Raw genomic sequence first — 19,820 nt, forward strand, 5'->3', positions numbered from 1 at the left:
GGTTGTACTGGGTTGGACGGGAAAGCTGCTTTCAGACACTTAACTGGCAACACAAAGGAAAGTAACTATATCTGCTGTCGTCACTGAGGTCAACCATTCTGAAGGAAAATGGCGACCGCCTATGAGAGATACAATTTGTAAGTAATTTTCGTTTAACTTTGGTAACTATCCTAGTAGCAGTTATTGTCCTAGTCTGACTTTAATAAAAAACGAAGCTTCCAATGATAAGAGGTTCCAACGAAGCTAATCCTGAAGCAGAAGTTGAGCAGAACAGTCTGAAGTTTGCTGACAGGATCGAAATTCAGAGCAGGAGTCATCCGAGCTTCGCATTTCACTTATTTATAATGAACAGTACACACAAGGCTGAGATCAATGAAAGCATTTGGTGTGTGCGGTGAACATGGTTGCTATCGATCATGTCCATAATCTTCATCACACTGAAAAGAAATGAGTGTCTTCTTGCTTAATGTTTGTGTTAATCTGACTTCCGTGATTTGCTTATACCCACTCGTCGCTCATAAAACAAAAGGCTTTAGGAGCAACTGTCCGTTGACAGTTAGCCTTGTTATTTTTTTTTTTGGACCAAACAAAGGTGTTATTAAGACACACCTTTGGTACACACCTTCATTCACAGCGTGAATCATCCAGTTCTACCTGTTATCCTCCTTTTCTGCCCTGTGCAGTAGAAGATTAGGCGAATGTCCGGACCTCATGTCACAGACGGTATGGAGGATGGAGCCACCAGTTTAAAGCTAAATAAATAATTGATTATTAGTTGGTTGCAAATAAGGGACTCTGGGGAAATACTCGGTTTAGCAGAGTGTTGTGGTTATTTTAGTGCATGCTTGTGGAGGCTGGTCTAGATTACTTCAGCCCAGCAAAGAGTAGTTATGCCACTGCAACAGCTACTTGTCTACAAATGGCTGCTTTAGGGATTTCCACTGTTGGTTTCCCAGCTTGTTGTCTTCATCATTAACCCAAAATGTTTTTTATTTCCATTTGCTTTTTCTAAAGCAATTATTTGCTTTTTCAAATTGAAAAAGCAAATGTTTTTTATTTTTGAAATAAATAAGTCTTAATTTTTTTAACTCTTAAAAAATTAAGACGTATATTATTAAAAACATACCTTTTCAGCCATGCTTTCTGGTTCTCCTGATTTGTACAGTGATGAGAAACAGATTTCTGTAATTGTCAAAAGAAAAGATAGATGCATCCCATAATTGACCAGATAGTGGAATACCTTTAGTTGCACTTCAGAAACTGTCTTCAGTATGACCTTACCAGACTCTCTCATAATTAGAAAAAAGAATTTAGACCCACCTTTCCTCCTAACATTGCCAATGTGGCAGACATTTTTTCATTCACATCTTAAGAGTCAGTATAGCACTGCTATATTCAATGAATGTTAAACCATTCAAAATAGAAACAAAGTCTTCTCTCTTTATAACAAACAAATAACTTTCACAATAATTATCTACTTTTTCTTTGTTCTTCAACTTGAGTAATTCTTGTTGTTCAGCCTTTGGCTGTCACCACTCCCTGAAGGCCTGAACTCAGTCCAGGCACGCTTAGCTCATGTTTTTACCAAAATGATAGAAATTGACGTCTCTGTGAAAGGGATCATACTTTTGTTCTGTGTGAAGAAGTAGTTCTTTAAAGTTGCTATAAATTAAGTAGCCAATTGTTAGAACCTTTGTTCTTTACTCGTAATAAAGACTCATGAGAGATTGTTTAGCTCATGAGCAGAATGGGCAGATTATTATTGCATGAGCTCATAATCTGCTTTGGTATTTCAGCTTTAGTGGCATATCTACTTTAACAACTAAAAAACCAGATTTTTAATTTGATCAGGAAATTAAAACAGAACTTTTTAGATATTTTCTGGCATTTTTGTCAGTCTTGTTAAATCTCAAATCATCAGTCACCAAACTTGAACATAAAATGACAGTCAGAAATATTCCAGTTAATAACCTATGTTATAAGCTACTTTCTGTTCAAAATTTCTATTTAATCTAATCAGGGCCTTTTGATTGTACTACACAGGAATTTTGGCATCTGTCATGAATGTCTTTATGGTTGTAATTTTGTGCTGCTCATAACGTCAATTAAAGTTCACAGAACAAAAGGACAAATTAATCATGTTATCCAGCTGACTGTTATACTGATACAATAAAAGAATTTTCCATTTGGGACGATAAAACCTATGAATCACACCCTTTAAATTAGTTAATATGACTTAAAAATGTAATTACATCTGTTTGGCCATATTGTTTTAGTCAAGTTGAGCTAAATAGTTAGAAATAAACTTCTAATACTCATAACCTGCTTTGGAAAGCATACAAGTTCAGTCTGTCTCCCCAGTGGACTCAGAGGTCCACGTTCTTTTCACACAAAATTTGCCTCCAATTTCACTTGCTGGTACATCCCTCTGGTGGCGAACCAACAAAACGTTTGAGACCGCAAACTTGCTGCAAAAGAACAAGCTGTACCTAGCTCCTCATGTGTAAACAAGACCTCCTCTGGGAAAATCACATCACAACCTTATTTTACTCTGCTCAGAATATAAACCCCTTATTCACAGACAACCTGTAATGAAAAGCTCTGTGAGAAAGTGGTCACAGAAAGTTAAAGATGTCCTGCAGGCTACAGACTGGGCTGCTCTTTGCCAGCCACATGGAGAGGACATCAATGACTGACTGAGTGTGTGACCTTCTGTGTAAATTTCTGTGTGGACAACACAGTCCAAACCAGAACAGTGAGATGCTTCTCTAATTACAAACCTAGGATCACAAGTGATCTGACTGAGCAATTAAACAAATGTCCTTGTGCATGTAGCTGTGATGGCTGTTTGAATAAGGTTTCCAGCAAAAAAAAGCGTGAAAATCTGTATAGTACTCAGTGAGCTATAATTAAAATCATTGCGCCTGCCAAACATATAATGCTGAGTAGAGCTCCAAGATGGCGGCCCTATGTGATGTCAGCAACTATATGCAAGAATGGTCCATAAGGCGTCTATTCTTTATATATGTCTATGGTGGAAACAATTATCTCATCTTGAAAGTAAACAAAACAAAGGAGATGATTGTTTAAACCCGTTTTTCTTAGTGGAAGTGGAGGTGGTTGAGGAATATAAATACCTCAGTGTTCATCTCAACAACAATCTGAACTGGAGACGCAACAGTGAAGACATCCTTAAGAAAGAACAGAGCAGGCAGTACTTGAAGCTAAGGTCCATCAGGGTTTTCCGCATGTCTTCCATAAGTCTGTTGTTGAGTGTAATCTCTTCTGCTGTCATCTCTTAGGGCAGCAGCAGAGCCAGTTCAGCCTCTACCAGACTCATAAGTCAACTGCATCACATGACTTATGAGGAAATGCAACTGTATCAACAAGATGGACTCTTGTATCTATAGTTTGTGTAAATCTATGTTGTACCTGTTTTAAGGTTGAGTGATGTAGCGGCTAACACTGGGGAGAAACATCTAGATAAAACAGATCTAGATGTTGACCGGGTTTCAATCTGTTACCATGGTACCAAAGCTGATTCCCTTTTGCTTTGCATAAAATTGAAGACAAGCTTAGAGAAGGGAATGTGAAAGTTCTCTTTCTGACTACATTTCTTCCTGTTTAATGTCAGTTTACAGTTTTCTGTTTTTGCTTCTGACTGTCTAATTATTGTGTGTCCTTGATCAGATTACATTCATATAGGTTTATGTAGTGAAAATCATGGGCAGGTATTTACCTACACATAATTTACACTAAATAAACCTATATGAATGTATAGTTGGATAACGGAGAATCTTATACATTTCATTTGATGAATTTGAAGTTTTCAAATGTTTTCAACTTGTTTTCGTAGGCACACAACCCCTGAAAAGTTCTTCATTGAGGCCTGTGATGAAGGAGCTGATGCTGTCCTGGTCATTGACCGGGTTTCAAACGAGATGACCCTCACAGGTAGAACATCTGAATAGCAAGCACTGCACTCACACTGATCTCTAAGAATTACTTCAGGATGTTTTATGGTGGGAACGTAGTTAATGATTAGCTGCTGTTCTCCATCTCTTCTGCTAGACCTCTGTGATTCTCTGAACAGTTAACGATTTTTTAACAGCAATGAATAGAAGGAAATAATATACAGGTCCTTCTCAAAAAATTAGCATATTGTGATAAAGTTTATTATTTTCCATAATGTAATGATAAAAATTAAACTGTCATATATTTTAGATTCATTGCACACCAACTGAAATATTTCATGTCTTTTGTTGTTTTAATACTGGTGATTGTGGCATACAGCTCATGAAAACCCAAAATCCCTGTCTCAAAAAATTAGCATATTTCATCTGACCAATAAGAGAAATGTGTTTTAATACCAAAAATGTCAAACTTCAAATAATTATGTTCAGTTATGCACTCAATACTTGGCCTTCAATGCGGCATGAAGGCAATCAGCCTGTGGCTCTGCTGAGGTGTCATGGAGCCCAGGATGCTTCGATGGCCTTGAGCTCATCCAGAGTTTTGGGTCTCTCAACTTTCTCTTCACAATATCCCACAGATTCTCTATGGGGTTCAGGTCAGGAGAGTTGGCAGGCCAACTGAGCACAGTAACACCATGGTCAGTAATACCAGTGGTTTTGGCACTGTGAGCAGGTAGTGCTGAAAAATGAAATCTTCATCTCCATAAAGCTTTTCAGCAGATGGAAGCATGAAGTGCTCCAAAACCTCCTGATAGCTGCTGCATTGACCTGCCCTTGATAAAACCCAGTGGACCAACACCAGCAGCTCCCCAGACCATCACTGACTGTGGGTACTTGACACTGGACTTCTGGCCTTCTAGCATTTCCTTCTCTCCAGTCTTCCTCCAGACTCTGGTACCTTGATTTCCGAATGACATGCAAAATTTGCTTTCATCCGAAAAAAGTACTTTGGACCACAGAGCAACAGTCCAGTGCTGCTTCTCTGTAGCCCAGGTCAGGCACTTCTGCCGCTGTTTCTGGTTCAACAGTGGCTTGACCTTTGACCTGAGGAATGCAGCACCTGTAGCCCATTTCCTGCACACGCCTGTGCACGGTGGCTCTGGATGTCTCTACTCCAGACTCAGTCCACTGCTTCCTCAGGTTCCCCTAAGGTCTGGAATCGGCTTTTCTCCACCATCTTCCTCAGGGTCCGGTCACCTCTCCTCGTTGTGCAGCGTTTTCTGCCACACGTTTTCCTTCCCACTGAGGTACCTTGATGCAGCACTCTGGGAACAGCCTATTCGTTCAGAAATGTCTTTCTGTGTCTTACCCTCTTGCATGAGGGCGTCAATGATGGCCTTCTGGACAGCAGTCAGGTCAGCAGTCTGACCCATGATTGCGGTTTTGAGTAATGAACCAGGCTGGGAGTTTTTAAAAGCCTCAGGAATCTTTTGCAGGTGTTTAGAGTAACTTTGTTGATTCAGATGATGAGGTTAACGGCTCGTTCAGAGAACCTTTTCATGATATGCTCATTTTTTGAGAAGGGAATTTCGGGTTTCATGAGCTGTACGCCAAAATCATCAGTATTAAAACAATAAAAGACATGAAATATTTCAGTTGGTGTGCAATGAATCTAAAATATATGACAGTTTAATTTTTGTCATTACATTATGGAAAATAATTAACTTTATCACAATATGCAAATTTTTTGAGAAGGACCTGTACAGGAAACTGTATTTCTCTTCAACTTCTTCCCTGTTGTGTTCACGGTTTCATAGGTAGAAATGATATTCCTCCCTCTGCTGTCACCAGACCTATTTGTGGGATCATGGGAACTATTCGTCTGGTTGCAGGTATGTGACTAATGATAACTACAGTATGCATATTATAAAATGTCCTGTTTAACATGTCTTTAAAGTTTTCAAAAAGATTGCAATTTGACTCACAACTTTCACTGCACAGGGATGTACCTGATTGTCATCACCAGGAAGAGGAATGTAGGCAACCTCCTTGGCCATGCTGTGTGGAAGGCTGTGGACTTTGATGTGATATCCTACAAGAAGACGGTGCTACATCTCTCAGAGATCCAGGTTGGCAAGATTGTTCCTCTTGTACGCTACCAAAACAACCTCTTGTTTTCAGACTCAAAGGTTTGACAACAATATAAATTTATGCAGTTGGAAAAACTGCAAGTGTAGAAAATTGTTCCTGTGTTACAAACATGCATGTATTGTACAGCATGTATATATTGTACAACACACACACACGCATACATACGTGTGTGTGTGTGTACTTATATATGTGAACGTGTATGTACATGTACTTCCATATATGTTCGTACCTGTTTGTGCTGCTGCTACTCTCGTGACCCGAAGAAAATGGATATGGATGGAAATCTTCTACTGATTAAATTTATTTTTTTTCTTAATTATTTTTTATTACTTGTCCCAGAATACAGAAGTGTATTCTGAAAACATGTTTGCTTTTCTGCTTTAGTCTCAGGAGAATAAGACCTTCCTGGCTATGATCAACAATGTGCTGAATACAGATGGTTTCTACTTCTGCACTGACTTTGACCTAACACACACACTGCAGCGATTGGCCAACACCAGTCCTGACTTCCAGGAGATGAGTCTGCTGGAGAGGGTAAGTGGTCATTACAAATCTTCGCACTAAATTTACATTTTTGTTAAAAGTAAGTCAAACATTTGAATTAATTTAAAAATGTTTCTATAGGTTGGATGGAAATGCTTGACTTTTTTGTCTGTGTGTGTGTGTTGTAAATAAGCGGGACAGACCACTCCCCACTGCATGTTATTTTAGTGATTCTTGAGAATAGGGACAAAATGGGATTTAATTTTCCCATAATTTGTTTTGTTTTTTTTCCTCAAAATTATGTATGCAGATATGACAAATAATGTTTTGGAAATGTAAAGATTTCCAAAATCTTTACATTTTGGAAATCTTTACATCTTTTTTACATTTTTGGAAATCTGTTTAACTTTTTTAAAAAGTTAAAAAAGCAACTTTTTAAACTTTTTTTTAAAAAAGTTGCAACATTTTTTAAAAAAATTACATTTTTAATCGATCTAACCTAGAACGTTGTCATCACCATCTGACAAACATAAATATAAAATGATTTTTAAAATACCCTATTGGTGATGTTTTACTCATTTTACAGACAAATGCTTCTCAAGAAACAAAATAAATATTATTTAAAACAAAAAACAACAAAAAGTTCATCTGACAGTTGACACTGCATGACGGAGTTGACATAGAACTGAAGGTGATGACAAACTAGTGAGTAAAATGAAAAAACTTGATACATGTGAAGTAATGCAATTTATGTAAAATACATTAAAATTAATTAATTGCACATTTAAGTGAGATTTGACAACAATTTTACTGAAAGAGTCACAAAAACTCTGATGGAGTTGACATCTGACGGAGTTGACGAAATGCCAAACTACCTCAATTTATATGATGTTATTCTGAAGGAGGCCATGTTGTAGTTCATCAGGTCCATGAAATCTTTACATTATACTAAAATTAAGCTTTTATTTCACAAAATTTCATCAAAATTTTGTAAATTGTCAGTTATGGTGTTGACACATCATGGTTGTGACAAACAACTTAGGAATAAAAATAAGAAAAAACTAAAGAATAACATAAGCTAACCAGAGCTAACTAGCCCTCTTAGCAAATGAAGAGAAAGGAAGTGGTCATGGGGTCCTCAGAAGTTCTGGTGCCCCCAATAATGCCTGATTTTTTTTTTTACATTCTTTTCATGTCTGACGGTGTTGACAAAAACTAGGGACAAATTTCAATGGAGTTGGAAAATATATAAAAATTATTTTTAATTTTATTGATACTTTTATAATTATTTATATGACTACTTATACTTAATTGTCATAATATATAATTTTAGTATTTATTTAATTGTTTTAAACTATTATAATGTATTGAGTTCTGCTCCTGGACAAGGGATTTTAAAGACGCCATCCATCGACTACAATGTTTAAAATAAAAAAATATTCAGCAAATACCTGGAAAACATACATTGTTGTGCTCACATGACCCAGGTTAGTTTAGTCAGATATTTGAAAAAATTATATTTTGTGTATATTTTATTCAAATTTTGTGCTTTATCCATAGAACATGTTTTGTCCCTATTCTCAAGAATCACTGATTTACATATTTTTTATGCAGTTGTATGTTATATACTCCACTGTGTGTTCAGATTCATTTGCACTAAAAAAAATGAAGCATTTACGGTTTAGAACAGGGCATTAATAATCATTTCATTATTGATACTGTCAGCTTGTAAGGCTTTGATATTTGACGCATAAGTTGGTACAGTATTCTCCATAATGAGCCTTCATGGGGTGATCATATAAATGCTAGTCCAGGCAAAGCTACTCCTCCAAACTGGTAATTTTGAGTGAATTGTGGAAATGTGTGCCGAGATCAGCTTAATCCGTCTTTGCTATTACTGTTACAGGTGTATAAAAAAAAAAGTGAAATATACAAACTCCATGCACAAAGACCCTGGGCCGGGAGTTGAACCCGGCCCAGGTTCAATCAATCAGGTAATTTTGGTCCTGGGTCACACCAGCCCGGTGTGACCCAGGACCTTCTTGCTGCAAGGCAACAGTACTACCAAATGTGCCACTGTGTGGCCCCTAACATTTTGTATTCTGTTTAAAAATGACTCGCATACTGGCAAAGGCAAAATCTGGTGTCAGATTTTGACTATTGGATTTGACTTATTTACTTGCAGTAGTCAGATGGAACTAATAACTGTTATTTTTTTCATACATCTTGCAACATCTGAAATGTTTTGGAGAATAAAGATAAAAATGCAGTTAGAAATTATTATTCAACACTGAAATATTATTGTAATATTTTTAAATATATTGTTCCAAACTCCAGAGATGTTTTCCAATTAACTTCAAAAAAATTTTTTTGAAAGCTTTGTTTATCTGGAATGGTACTTTTAGAAGTACACACAGATTTGCAGGCAAAACCAAAATTAGGGGGAGGGTGCCCATGTTGCCCATATCAGAATCCGCCACTGGTCTTAATGTCAATCCCAGGGTTTACAAACTGTGGGTCAAATGCTATTAGTGGGACACAGACTCCCTCTGGTAGCTCAAAGACAATTATGATATTGTCCAGTTAAAGGCATCTGTGTTGTTGCTATGTTTGTTAGCCTAAGTGACAATATTGTCTACAATAGTCAGAGTAGAGGAGATCCATTCCACTCCGTGAAAATACACCCACAAATACACATTTTTAAAGCTAAATAACGCTATCAATCAATGCTCCCCGCAGCCACGTTCACTATTCCAACTCCTAATTTACCACCAGGTGGCGTGTGTTTGAGTAGGATGACTTTATACCTGAACACAGGGGTGAGTGACGAATTGCTGTGCTGTTTCAAAAGTTGATTCTTGTGGAAGCTGGCAGAGATAATTAAATTAAGATCAAACGGGGTGCACCAGAAATGATGCTGCTGACTCTAGTGTTCAAGCCAAACTGATAAATGTATCCTTTGCAATTGTTTAAAGTTCAAATTTGTTGTCATATTTTCTTTAAATGTGCATGTGGGCAAAGATTTGAAAAGGTCGTTGATATTAGAATATATTTTTGCATGTCATAAAAGAAGTGTTTAAATGGTGAATGGTTTAACAATTAGTTTCTTGTGGTTTACAGGCAGATCAGAGATTTGTCTGGAATGGGAACCTTTTAAGAGAACTTGCTGGGCAGCCTGAGGTAACTGCTGTCACATGGCATCACTCATCTGAACTGCTTTTATACTCACATTTTCTCACTACCACTGTTTCTCTGTAGCTTCACAGATTCGCACTACCTGTTATTCATGGATGTATCCTTTGCCCCAAAAAAGCCGTATGTTTTTGTTGATAAATGACCTGACCAACAGAAGATCAAGCTTTTCTTTAACCCTCTTCTTCCAGTCATTGTCATGAAGCCATGCCGTATAAATGGAAAGATCTTTGAGTGGATCCTCATCTCCAGGAGAAGCTGCTTCCGGGCTGGTGTGAGATACTATGTTAGAGGTGAACATGCAAAAGCATTGATTAAACTGTGAAACATTTGGACTAATAAAGGGAAGGCATGTTGTTCCTGTCAGAAATGCCAGAGTTTAAATGTAGGTGCCATATTGACATGACATTTGTCAATCAATCTAGTGGGTTTGTCAGCAACTGACCAATAATAACATAAATAGCAATAGTTGTTATGCCTTAGGTTACCTGTAGATATGTATTAGATGGTCCTTGCTGGTTATGTATCTGCAGTTATGCCTTCATATTGATGGCTGAAGTTCAAAGCTTCCTATCTATGGGATATTATTATTACTATCATTATTATTCGCTGCAAACTGGCCAGACATTGTGCTCCATGACGAGAACAACAAAATGTGTTACTTGCTTGATGTGTTTAACCCAGATGACGATAACATCTTAAAGAAAGAAGCAGACAATAACAAAGAAACACATCTGGAGATAGAAGTCCAGCGCAAAAACTAGCTAGCACTGAATCTTCACTACCGCTGCTGTGGTGAGCAGCAATGGAAAGGAGGGACTCCATTTTCTATCCTCTCCTCTATCCTTTGACAAATGTTTCCGTCTGAACAGGTATTGATTCTGAGGGCCAGGCTGCTAACTTTGTGGAGACTGAGCAGATAGTCCTGTATGAGGGAGCAAAGGCTTCCTTTGTACAGGTAGGCTTGTTCTCTGACTGTTGTCTCATGAAAGGTGTTGCATATAAATACTTTCCAGTAACCACAAGGTACTTTCATCCACAGACACGAGGTTCTATGCCTTTTTACTGGAGCCAGAGGCCCAATCTGAAGTACAAGCCTAAACCTGTAATCAGCAAAACCATGAATCACGTAAGAGCTGCCATTCTCTCATATGCCTGATGTCTTGGGCTTTAATTAGAATAGAAGTGAGACTCTGATGTTAACCATTTGATAACTGTATACAGATGGATGGTTTCCAGAGGCACTTTGACTCTCAACTACTCATCTATGGAAAACAAACTGTTCTGAACTTGGTGAGGACCTTTTATTAAACACTGAGATAAGAATTATCCAACAGTACACATTTGAAGGCAATTTGGACTCTTCTTGTCCAGGTGAATCAAAAAGGGTCAGAGAAGCCACTGGAAGAGGAGTTTGCCAAGATGTCGTCTGGTCTTAACAACGGTATGGTCAAGTAAGTGTCAGCCATTGCTTTTCAGTTTTTACATCCACTTACAATTCAATTCAAATTTATTTCATCAAGGACAGCACATTAAACATTACATGGTGAAAACACAGCAACTGTTTGTACATAGGTTTCATAAAGTCAGTCAGTGTCAGCAGAATGTCTAATGACGCTATTAAAGTTGCCCTATTTCTTTTTAAATATACGATTACCTGCATTTGTAAAAGAACATTCAACTTTTAACATTATGTCCTTAGCTACTTGGCCTTCGATTTTCACAAAGAGTGCAGTCACATGAGATGGGACCGTCTTCAGATCCTAGTGGATGCTGTCGCAGAGACACAAGATGAATACAGGTAGCTTAACTGGCACCTGTTTGTAGCACCTCAAGGTGCCTGCTGGAAGGAGTACTGAGACTTTTTTGTGTGTCTAGCTACTTTATGGTGAACTCGGATGGAAAGATACTGACCCAGCAGAAAGGAGTTTTCAGGAGTAATTGCATGGACTGCCTAGACAGGACCAATGTCATTCAGAGCCTGCTGGCCAGACGCTCACTTCAGTCTCAGCTTCAGGTATGTTGACCTTTTTTCTTTTTTTTTTTTTAAGAGAAAAAAAATTGGTGAAAGGGGCACTTGTTTTCAGCAAATCAATTAATCACATGATAAATTAAAACAAGGTCAATAATCGCCGTTTGCACAATTTATTGTTTTTTTTCTCTCTCCCTTTCTACCAAAAACTGGATGACAAAAGTCTGGTGCATTACTCTTAACTGGGCCGCTTTGTGAAGGATAATTTTGTTTACAGAGTTTTCATACTCCATTTTATTTTTTGTTTCTGTGGTTTGGTTGATTTATTTGGGGTATTGAAAATGTATTCCAGTTCCATCCATGTTTAAATGTTCTGTAGTATTTAGAATTTATTTGTCTTTGAGAAAGTGTTCTTGCATTGTTATGCCATTATTATTATATTCAAATGGTCTCAGAAGAACAATATAACTGTTTATTGCAATCATTTCTGGGGCAATTTATCACCTATCAAAATGTATTATCATGACAGGTCTACATCTAAGTTTAATGGGAAAAAATTGAGCTGAAGCCCTGTGGATGCGTTTGGTCCTTAAATGTGTGAAAAACTGATTCTATATAGATGAATAGGTATGGTAAATGGTTGAGTCCGTACTCTTTTTCTCTTATTTTAACAGAGAATGGGAGTTCTAAATGTGGGTCAGCGCATTGAAGAGCAGGCTGAGTTTGAAAAAGTCTACAAAAACGGTAGGACAACACATGCTCTACTATCAGCATTGCTTTGAGGGATTAGTAGATCCTGTAAAGTTCTAGTGTGTCCTGATGTGTTTTGCTTTTGCTTTCTAACAGCTTGGGCTGACAATGCCAATGCATGCGCTGTGCAGTATGCTGGTACTGGAGCTTTAAAAACAGACTTTACGAGGTAACACAATTAAACATCTGTCAACACAAACATCTTCTGTCTGATTGAATATGACAGCAATGTTATGCATTGAGCAGGACAGGGAAGAGGACCAGGTGGGGACTGCTGATGGATGGCTGGAACTCCATGATTCGCTACTACAAAAACAACTTTTCAGATGGATTCAGACAGGTATCTCTGTGACACAATTTATTATGGATCAAAGTAAAGACACCTTGTGTAACACTTTTCTTCCAAAAAGATTTTGAAAGTTAATCATCACCTAAGACAAATGCTGTTTTTGAGTCAATACTTTAATATTGACTTATACATAAAAAAAGACTAGGATATCTCCAGCAGCTGTTTTTTCCCCATTAGGATGCTATTGACCTTTTCCTGGGTAACTTTGCCGTTGATGAGTCAGAGGGACCCACTCCTCTTCGTATTAAGAAGGACTGGAAGTTCCTAACAGTGAGTGCATCAGTGTTTTCACCTAGTAATAATAAAACTGAGTGGTCTAACACACTAAATGTTTTATTTTTATTTTGCCTTTGAAGCTTCCCATTGTCATGCTAGTTGCATTCTCCATGTGCATTGTTTCTCTTCTTCTGGCTGGTAAGTGATACCTCAAAGTGAATATTGCTGTCATTTTGTTGCTGCTGCTTAACATTCATACTCTTGTATAACTGGGGATAAAAATTGATGTCACACCATGGCTAGTTAGCTTCGCGCATGCGGAAGTGTCACTCAGGTGGATCAAACCTCCAAAGAAACAGACACGGATTTAATAGTGAAGGTAGAGAAGCTCAGCATTACCAAAAACATTTGGTGAGACATATCCCAGATAGCAAAGTATGAGTGAATCAACATTGAAATATAGTTAGACAGAAACATTGAATCCACGATGAAGTCTGACGTTGAAATGATTTTGAAAGTGGTCGGTGACTTGGATGTTGAATCATCTTTAGGGTTTCAACCATAACTGACACTATATTAATGTTGATTCAACCATCATCTGAATTTGGATCTATATGCACATTTGTGTTGATTTTGTATTGAATCAAAGTTAAAGAATCAATATTGATTCATGTACATTTTTTGGTCTGATAGGTCTACGTCATAACATACCATTAAAAGTTTTTTCACTGGTGTTGAACACACAATTTTGTTGGCAGACGTGGTTCAAAATGATCTTACATTACCATATTTCCAAAAAGGTGTGTACACAAACTTAGAATTTACAACATGGCATTAATATTACATAACAAGCATAGATATGTAAACATATTTGACTCAGTTTTGGCTGACAGAACAAAATTCTACTGTCCATGGAAGAACAGCATCCATGAGGTTAAGCCTGGTACTCTATAAACCAGGGAAATGGTATGAGTTGGGGTAACCTAAGTTTGACTCTGGTTGGTGTGATTTCGGTTCCTTGATGCCTTCCTCCGGTTCTGGCGCATAACGAAGCCAGTTTTACTGTAGTCCTCATCAGTCAGCTTTGGGTCAAACTGCAGAGCAGCAGCTGAAAAACACAACAAGAGTGAGGAAGACGATGGTTTGGGCCAGTTAGAAAGATGATAAAAAACCTTTGAAATATTAATGTACTGGTTATAGGTCTGAGAACAAACATAGAAGCCGTATGCATGATTTCACGTGTACACTCAGTTAAATTAATAAGAACATGTCAATGAATATTCATGAATATTTGTATTAGCTGACATACATAATCACACATTTTCCCATCAAGCTGCAGCATAGGCACAAACAGTCAGTAAAAATATTTACAGACAGGTAAGAAAATGTACAGAAAGGATCACAGTCCATTCCCCTCAACATATAGTGCTTATGGTAATTTAAAATGTGAAAAACCCCCAATAATAAAATGCTCTCTCTCACCTGGAGCTCAAAGAGGAGGAGGGGAAAGGCATACATTGATTCAGCATTGATTACCAGTGTTTCCCAACCCTGATCCTCAAAGCACACTGACCTGCATGTTTTAGATGTTCCTCTGCTTCAACACACCCCATTGAGATGACTGCACTTCAGCAAAACTCTGTTAATCAGCCATCAATTGAAATCATGTGTGCTGAAGTAGGGGAATATTTGCTGGGCAGTGTGCGTTGAAGACCAGTGATGTTGGTGATAAGTTCTTTATAAATAAAGCTAACGATGAGATTTGATAGAGATGTAGGATAATTATTTAAAATTTTGTTAAAAAAAAAAAGTATGTATTCCCTCTGCACTACTTCAACAGACAAAAAGAATATTAAAAAATAACGTTATTGAGGGAATCTCCTCCATCGGAGAATGGCTGATGTAAATGCTGTTTGTCTTCTAGGTGACACCTGGACAGAGACCCTTGCTTATGTAATGTTCTGGGGGAGCGCCAGTGCAATCACAGCCACTGTCATCCTGTTTAACGGACAAGATTTTGTCGATGCCCCGAAGTTGGTTCACAAGGAAAAGATTGACTAAGTGTATATGTGTGTGTGAGGGGGGTGAGACTTAGTCAAATAGGTGCTCCAGTACTTCATCTTCACCGATCTGATGTAAACTCATCTGATCTCTGTCTCGTTTCTAATGTTTGTTGATGACAAAGTCAACCTTTTTCAAATATGTACATTTGTGTACCTTTATTAATCATTCCATATTCTTGTTTCACTAGATTGTTTTGTTTGTCTTGGTTTGTCCTTTGATAAAAACAAATAATTCTTGTAATTCATTACCGTTTCATTCCTTTTGGGTAGGATTTTCTGTTGAAATGCTACAAACCTTTTACTGCGATATCATGTTGTCAACCCTGAATTGTCACTCCCAAGGTGTGGGACTCAAACATGAAGATATTTAAATGTATTTGCTGTATTTAATTTAGAACAACACTATATAAAGTATGCACACAAAGTTTTGAATGTAACAAAATTTACTAAATTGTGTGTGAAATATAAATATGTGGTCCTACTACAATGAGTAAAAGTCTTCCCATGACGTTTCATTTAGAGAACATCTGATATTGTCAAAGGCCTCACTACCATCTTAATTTGCATAGGCATAAAACTGCTGCCTGCATAAAACTGAGGTTATTCATTTATATTTTAAACGTTGCTTTCTTGTGATATTAAGATAAAGTATTCTTGTCTTCCTATTTTCTTTTATGAATACATATATGAAACATGAAGTAAACCGAGCAGTAATGGTGTAAAAAGAGGCATAATAGATTCCTAAACATTTCTCTATATACTTACTAAAAATTAATTTAGAACTTTTACAAAGAGGAAAAAAATACAAATGTTTGCTGCTTTGTCTTTAGCATGAGACAGCTGGTTAAGCATCATTTTGGAATCAACGGCATAGAATGTCTTAAATATTGCTTCAGTTTCTGTTCTTTCACGAGAAACAAAATAAAATATGCCAGAACACGCCAGAAAACATTTAACCAGCATGATTAATGTCTTTTCTTTTACATGTAAATATATTTTTACAATGCATTATTATTATTAATGTCCCTATTTTTATTTTTGCTTAGATAAAGGGTAGGGGGTTAGATATATATATATACATATATATGCCCCCTTTATTTAAGCAAAAAATAAGTACATTAAAAATTATATATATATGAACCAACCTGACATTGTGGTGACAGAGGAAAGCTGTTGTGGTGGATGTAGGTGAAGATGAAGACCACAGTGGTGCCTGTGGTCATCGGGGCCCTCGGGACAGTCACCCCCAACCTGGAGCAGTGGCTACAACAGATCCCAGGAACAACATCAGACATCTCAGTCCAGAAATGTGCAGTTCTAGGCACAGAGAAGATACTGGAGGAGAACCTCAAGCTCCCAGGCCTCTGGTAGCTTGAGGAGAGGGAGAGAAAATTGATAATACATGTATAAGGTAAGAAGCCAAGAAGAAGAAGTCTTGGGGTGGTAATAATTGTTTGAGTGGAAGGCAGAAAGAGCAAGTAATTATGACTCGACTTAGAATTGTACATTTTGGACTTAATAGTTCTCTCTTTAGAATAGGAAAGCATGAGAATGGGGCTTGTAATTATTGCAATCAGATGGAAACGGTGGAGTATGTCGTGTTAGAATGTGATAAATAGTCAGAGGAACGTCAGCTTTTAAAGACATTACTAATCAGAATATAGGACTGTGATTAATCTTTTAGGAAATAAATCACGTTAGAAATCTCTTGTTTAGGTTTTTAAATCACACTGGGTTAATTAATCGTATTTAGAATACATGTATGTAAGTGTGTGTATGCCGGTGTATGCTCATGCATTCATACATGTATTTAATGTGTGTTGAGATGTGAATTTGCACATCGTACACATCATTGAGGTGTTAAATTCCCTCTGAGATCACTGACGACCCCACTCCAGTCTGGTAGGTGGCGGTAAATGCACCTTAAGTTGGTTGCCAGCCGCCAATAAAATTCAAAAGAAGTCTTGCATAAGTGGAGCTGTGTTAGCAGAGTGTCTAGTTTTCTGCGTCAGTGAACATTTTCCTGAGGAAAATTCCTGCGGATTGCATCATGAGCACGTTATGGATGGGGAACGTGAGTTTACAGCTGCTCTGTTTTGTTTCCGTGTAACCAACAGTAGCATCTATCAGTTATCACAGCTTGAGTTCCATGCGGACAGTAGAAACTTAGCATAATTTCACTAGCGGCAACTTGAACTACTATGCTATTGAATCCCTCCCACACTTATTTCACTTGTGGTTAGAGAGGAAACGGTCTGTATTTTTTTCCATATAAAGCGCTGTTTAAAGTTTGTTCTTTATAGGGAGTTCACATCCGGTGTTATGGATTAACTGGTGGCGAGATTTACTGGCTGAAACCTATGCGCACCGCAGATGGTTCTAAATTGTAGGTGGCTACATTAATGCCTTTTGAAAAAAAAAGCATGTGTATCGAAACCGTTTCCAAAACTCTACTTTAAATCCTTGAGGCATACATTTGTAATATCACACTTAAAAATGGTTTCAAAACTATTCTTTCTACATAACAGCTTTCAGGGCCCTTCGAAAACAACCCATTTGACCTTAACCAAATCACGAAGCTGAAGTTGGTTTCGGATTCCAGCTTCCGATTCGGGAAATGGCTAAAGGGCGATTCCACCTAATTTTTCGCTACCTTCCGCATCTTTAATCGACTCTAGTTTAAAAACTTCAACACCAAGACTCTTCAAACCTGTACTGGATTATTTGGCTCTAATAACAGAATATTTATAACCATGTTTGGGATTTGTGAAACTTTTATCTGATTTATGAAACTGAAATAAAGGGAAATTTTACCATTTTTATCGGTCTCGGTCACACATGCTCTGCTCTAAATCCAAAATCTACAACACCTAGACTCTTCAAACATAAACTGGATTATTCTGCTATAACAGCAAAATATTTGAAACCATGTTTGTGATTTGTGAAACTTCAAAAAAAGGACAGTTTCACCACTTTTTTTAAAATCTTGGTCACACGAGAATTGCTCTAATTCCAAATCTACAACACTCTTCAAACCTCGACTAGATTATTCTCAACTAATAACAGAATATTTATAATCATGTTTGGGATTTGTGAATCCTTTTTCTGATTTTTCAAACTTCAATGAAGGTTGATTTCAGACCTTTTTTGGATCTTGGTCACATGAGAGCTGCTCCAGCTCCAAAACTACAACACAGACACTTCAAACCTGGACTATGTGATTCTGCTGCAATAGCAGAATATTTTAATCCATGTTTGGGGTTTGTGAAACTTCACTAAAGATCGGATTACTATTCACACTTGTTCCATGCATTTTTTAATTTTTTTATTTAATATTCAAATTCAATTCTAATTCAAAACCACTTTATTAATCCCAATGGGAAATTAAATGTTGGTGTAACTCATTAATTCTTCAAAGAGTTATTGTAGATGGTGATGGCTGTTGGAAGGAAAGATCTTCTGCAGCGGTCTGTTAAGTGAAGTTTCACAAATCACAAACATGGTTTGAAGAGCATAGGTGTTGTAGTTTTGGAGCCGGAGCAATTCTAGTGCAATCCAGATGCAAAAAAGTGGTAAAATCAACTTTTATTGAAGTTTCACAAATCAGATAAAAGTTTCACAAATCACAAACATGGTTCTAAATATTCTGCTATTAGAGCAGAATAATCCAGTCCAGGTTTGAAGAGTCTAGGTGTTGTAGTTTTTAAACTAGAGTTGATTAAAGATGCAGAAGGTAACCAAATCAGTGAGCAACATAATCCCATTTCTTTCAGGTTCACCAGAATAAATTAATTCAAACTCATGAATAGCCGCATTGTTAACCTAAGAGGACAGTTTCTACTTTTTGCAACCCACATTGATCAAGAATTATTAGAATTGGCTTTCACGTACCCAGTATGAGTTGCTTGTTAAGAACACTTGTAGCCTTGTGTGTGTTTTTTGGATCAGATCCTGCAGTGCAACCACACTGTTTCTGAACTGTGTGGTTCACTGTGCTCTCAATACGTGTTGCTAAAAAAATGAGGTTTTGGTTAGAGAGGAAACGGTCTGTGTTCATTTCCATATAAATACATATTTCATAGAATTGAAATCACATACCTGATGGTATTGCTTGCGGTGTATATGTGTCCAAAAAGAGAGGAATAATAATGTTATGACTCTCAAGCCAAAGGGTAATAAACAACAACAAAAATTGTTAATGATTAACCACATTTATTATTCCATAAATAAAGGGATTTCCTGTTAACTTCATCCATTTGTTGTCAATCCGATAACATTCGATCCAATTTCAAACACCACTTCAGGCGGACAAACCCACATAAACTACTGTTCACTGCAAACTTATGATGCACTCGATTCACTGCAGAATGATTACATGCAATCCAAACCCAAGATCACACTCCAAACAGGATCAGGTCTCAGACATTTAAGATTAAATGCGACATGGAATGTGTGTATTCAGGGAAGTGACCCAAAGAAGAGATGCAGGACAAAATAAATGGAAAATTGTTGGGGGGAGATGAACAATGAAAAAGCTGGGCGGGCTAACAAAACAAAGAAAATGAAACTCTAAAGGACAGGAGGAAGCAGTGATAGAAATGTAAAAACAAAATACAAAAATTACTAAAAGCTTATAAAAAACACTTTAATCAAATTAATCTAAAACAAATTTAAAAGCACTGTATGCCTGCGTTGCATAAATCAACACTCAAAGACAAATCCGGAGGATC

At 37.2% G+C, this 19,820-nt stretch overlaps 2 protein-coding genes and 1 long non-coding RNA gene across 5 annotated transcripts in view; 2 read left to right on the top strand and 1 right to left on the bottom strand.

Annotated features, from left to right (window-relative positions):
• Nucleotides 1–16,046, top strand: sacm1la (SAC1 like phosphatidylinositide phosphatase a). Its single transcript, XM_008421546.3, has 20 exons — nucleotides 1–137; nucleotides 3,857–3,954; nucleotides 5,732–5,806; nucleotides 5,916–6,043; nucleotides 6,450–6,599; nucleotides 9,669–9,728; nucleotides 9,807–9,840; nucleotides 9,932–10,033; nucleotides 10,613–10,698; nucleotides 10,783–10,869; nucleotides 10,965–11,033; nucleotides 11,115–11,194; nucleotides 11,443–11,541; nucleotides 11,619–11,757; nucleotides 12,387–12,456; nucleotides 12,559–12,631; nucleotides 12,709–12,802; nucleotides 12,989–13,081; nucleotides 13,168–13,225; nucleotides 14,952–16,046. Exons 1-20 carry the CDS (start codon nucleotides 109–111, stop codon nucleotides 15,086–15,088), a joined length of 1,761 nt encoding a protein of 586 aa, XP_008419768.1. The 5' UTR covers nucleotides 1–108; the 3' UTR covers nucleotides 15,089–16,046.
• On the bottom strand, nucleotides 13,721–19,274 carry LOC145553589 (uncharacterized). The gene is made up of 4 exons (XR_014089629.1): nucleotides 19,189–19,274; nucleotides 18,982–19,101; nucleotides 16,236–16,461; nucleotides 13,721–14,135 (listed from the first exon to the last, which is right to left on the bottom strand). It is a non-coding gene; the product is annotated as an uncharacterized LOC145553589 (long non-coding RNA).
• LOC103472144 (tRNA selenocysteine 1-associated protein 1) overlaps nucleotides 17,005–19,820 on the top strand; it is a 15,963-nt gene continuing 13,147 nt past the window's right edge. For all 3 annotated transcript variants that reach the window (XM_008421547.3, XM_008421549.3, XM_008421548.3), the window contains exon 1: nucleotides 17,005–17,164. In XM_008421547.3, the coding sequence (XP_008419769.1) occupies nucleotides 17,141–17,164 (24 nt within the window). In that variant the 5' untranslated portion in view covers nucleotides 17,005–17,140. The remainder of the gene's footprint in view (nucleotides 17,165–19,820) is intronic.

The sequence above is a fragment of the Poecilia reticulata genome, chromosome 11, assembly GCF_904066995.2.
Source record: "Poecilia reticulata chromosome 11, P_reticulata-male-v2, whole genome shotgun sequence".
In the NCBI taxonomy this organism is placed as follows: Eukaryota; Metazoa; Chordata; class Actinopteri; order Cyprinodontiformes; family Poeciliidae; genus Poecilia; species Poecilia reticulata.

Bases quoted from the DNA above. Each gene is read 5' to 3' on its own strand.
- sacm1la (XM_008421546.3), top strand. From the start codon at position 109: ATGGCGACCGCCTATGAGAGATACAATTT. The intron at 5,807-5,915 runs GTATGTGACTAA...TTCACTGCACAG, and splicing joins AACTATTCGTCTGGTTGCAG to GGATGTACCTGATTGTCATC. The intron at 13,082-13,167 runs GTGAGTGCATCA...TTGCCTTTGAAG, and splicing joins AGGACTGGAAGTTCCTAACA to CTTCCCATTGTCATGCTAGT.